Genomic DNA, 2,444 nt, shown 5'->3' with positions numbered 1-2,444 from the left:
TTTCCTTTTTTCTTTTTTTAAAGTTTTTTTTTCTTTTTTCGTCGTAAATCACCAAGCAAAATATAGGCTCGAGAGAAAAAAAAAAAAAAAGGCAAAAAACTAACTAATTTTCTACATATTTACAAGAAGGGTGAATAAGTTAAACGTGGCTCAGTTTTGCCGGCCGGGAATTAGGGAGGGAGGGAGGGAGGGAGGGTGGGGAAGGGGCCGGACAGGGCTCAGCGCTGCCAGGGACCCCCACCCCGGCCCGATCCGTGGGGACCCCTGGAAGAATAAAAATGAAATTGAGGGGAAAACACGCAGGGAAAGGTGTGTGGGATTGGGATTGGAGGGGGGGGAGGGAGGAAGAAGAAGGAGAAGCCACCTGGAAGGTGCTGATGCTCCCGGGAAAGGTGAGGAGAGGGTGGGGGGGTGGCCGTACACGTCCCGCATGCAAGGCTGGCTCCAGGTCCGCGCCCCCCACTCACCCACGCCGGGACCCCCCCCAACCCCGAGTCCCCACGGGCGGGTGGGTGCGTTGAGGAGGGGGGCGAGTTCGACTTCCCCTCCCCGAAATTTCCGTGGGGGACGTGCTAATATTATTATTATTAATAATAATAATATTTTTCTTTTTTTAAATACAAGCAGCGGGTTTTTGCTCTCCCCGCATGAACAACAACAACAACAACAAAAAAGGGGAGAGGGGGAGAGTGGAGAGTGGATCCCACCCCATCCCACCAGCCCGCGGGGCTCACATGAAGAAGTCGGCGGCGCCTTTGGGGGCGGCGGACGGGGAGGGTTCCCTCGCGAAGCCCCGGCCGGCCAACTTCTCGTATTTTTCTTTGTACAGATCCCTCTCCTTGGCCAGGCGGGTCACCTCCTGCTTGAGCTGCTCCACCTGGCTCTGCAGCTGGCATTTCTCGTTCTCCAGGATGTGCCGCTGCTGGACCCGCTTGTAGCGGCAGGACTGAGCGTAGCCGCGGTTCTTCAAGGTCCTCCTCTTCTGCTTGAGGCGGATCACCTCCTCCTTGCTGAAGCCCCGCAGCTGCCGGTTGAGCTCCCGCACCGACATGCTCACCAGCTGGTCGTCGGAGAAGCGGTCCTCCAGGCGGAGGTGGTGGTGGTGGTGGTGGTGGTGGTGGCCGGGGTGGTGGTGGGCGGCCGGCGGCATCTCCTCGCCCGCGAAGGGCTGAGGCCGGAAGGGCTCGTAGCCCTGGTGGTGGTGGTGGTGGTGGTGGGGAGCGCCGATCAGCGCCTCCACCGCGTCCTCCGGCGTCAGGTTGAGAGCTTCGGGGTTGAGGTGGTGCTGGTAGCCCGACATCCAGTACAGCTCCTCCAGCTGCTGCTTGGAGCCCAGGGAAGCGGCGCTGGTGGCCGGCGGGCCGGGGGCCGGTTGCCCGCCGGGGCTGGGGGCGCAGAAGCTGGGCGAGGAAGGCACGGAGGAGCAGGGCGTGCTGAGCGGCGTGGAGGAGAGCGAGCCGGCGGGCAGGCGGTGGCACAGCCGCTCCGCCTCCGCCGGCTCCTTCTTCACCTCGAACTTCATCAGGTCGAAGTCGTTCACGTACTCGATGGCGAGGGGGCTCGTGGGCAGCTCCGCGCTCATGGCCAGCTCCGAGGCCATCTCAGTCCATGGAGGGACCGGGGGGGGAGCCCCCGGGCACCGCCGCTCGCCGACGGGCTCCGGGAGCCTCCTCCGAGGGGGCTCCGGGGCTGCCCCGCTCCCGGGGGGCTTCGGGACCCTCCGATGGGGCTTTGCTGCGCGATTTATCGGGGCTTCGGGACCCTCCGATGGGGCTTTGCTGCGCGATTTATCGGGGCTGCGGGACCGTCCGATGGGGCTTTGCTGCGCGGTTTATCGGGGCTGCGGGACCCTCCGATGGGGCTTTGCTGCGCGGTTTATCGGGGCTGCGGGACCCTCCGATGGGGCTTTGCTGCGCGATTTATCGGGGCTGCGGGACCCTCCGATGGGGCTTTGCTGCGCGATTTATCGGGGCTGCGGGACCCTCCGATGAGGCTTTGCTGCGCGATTTATCGGGGCTGCGGGACCCTCCGATGGGGCTTTGCTGCGCGATTTATCGGGGCTGCGGGACCCTCCGATGAGGCTTTGCTGCGCGGTTTATCGGGGCTGCGGGACCCTCCGATGGGGCTTTGCTGCGCGGTTTAACGGGGCTCCGGGATGCTCGGACGCGGATCCGCTGCCGGGCTCCGGGACTCTCCTCGGGGGCTCCGCTGCGGGTTCAGCCGGGGCTGCGGGACCTTCTGACGGAGCTTCCCGGTGGGGCTCAGCGGGGTTCGGGACCTTCCGACGGGGCTTTGCGGTGGGATTCAGCCCGGCTCCGCTGCGGGACTCAGCCGGGCTCCGCTACCCCGCCACGGGGCTCCGCTGCCGCGCTCCGGGACCCTCCGACAGGGCTGTGCTGCGGGTTAAGCCGAGCTTGGGGACCCTCTGACAGGGCTGTGCTGCG

At 64.6% G+C, this 2,444-nt stretch overlaps 1 protein-coding gene across 1 annotated transcript; it reads right to left on the bottom strand.

The window, feature by feature from the left end:
* Positions 1-633: 633 nt before the first annotated feature.
* On the bottom strand, positions 634-1,939 carry MAFA (MAF bZIP transcription factor A). The gene has a single exon (XM_050311956.1). It carries the CDS (start codon positions 1,598-1,600, stop codon positions 731-733), a length of 870 nt encoding a protein of 289 aa, XP_050167913.1. The 5' UTR covers positions 1,601-1,939; the 3' UTR covers positions 634-730.
* Positions 1,940-2,444: the final 505 nt, after the last annotated feature.

The sequence above is a fragment of the Myiozetetes cayanensis genome, unplaced genomic scaffold (genome assembly GCF_022539395.1).
Source record: "Myiozetetes cayanensis isolate MyiCay16 unplaced genomic scaffold, myiCay2020 scf1, whole genome shotgun sequence".
Taxonomy (NCBI): Eukaryota; Metazoa; Chordata; class Aves; order Passeriformes; family Tyrannidae; genus Myiozetetes; species Myiozetetes cayanensis.
Note: the sequence above shows the minus strand (reverse complement) of the source record. Positions and strands in the feature narration are given on the sequence as shown.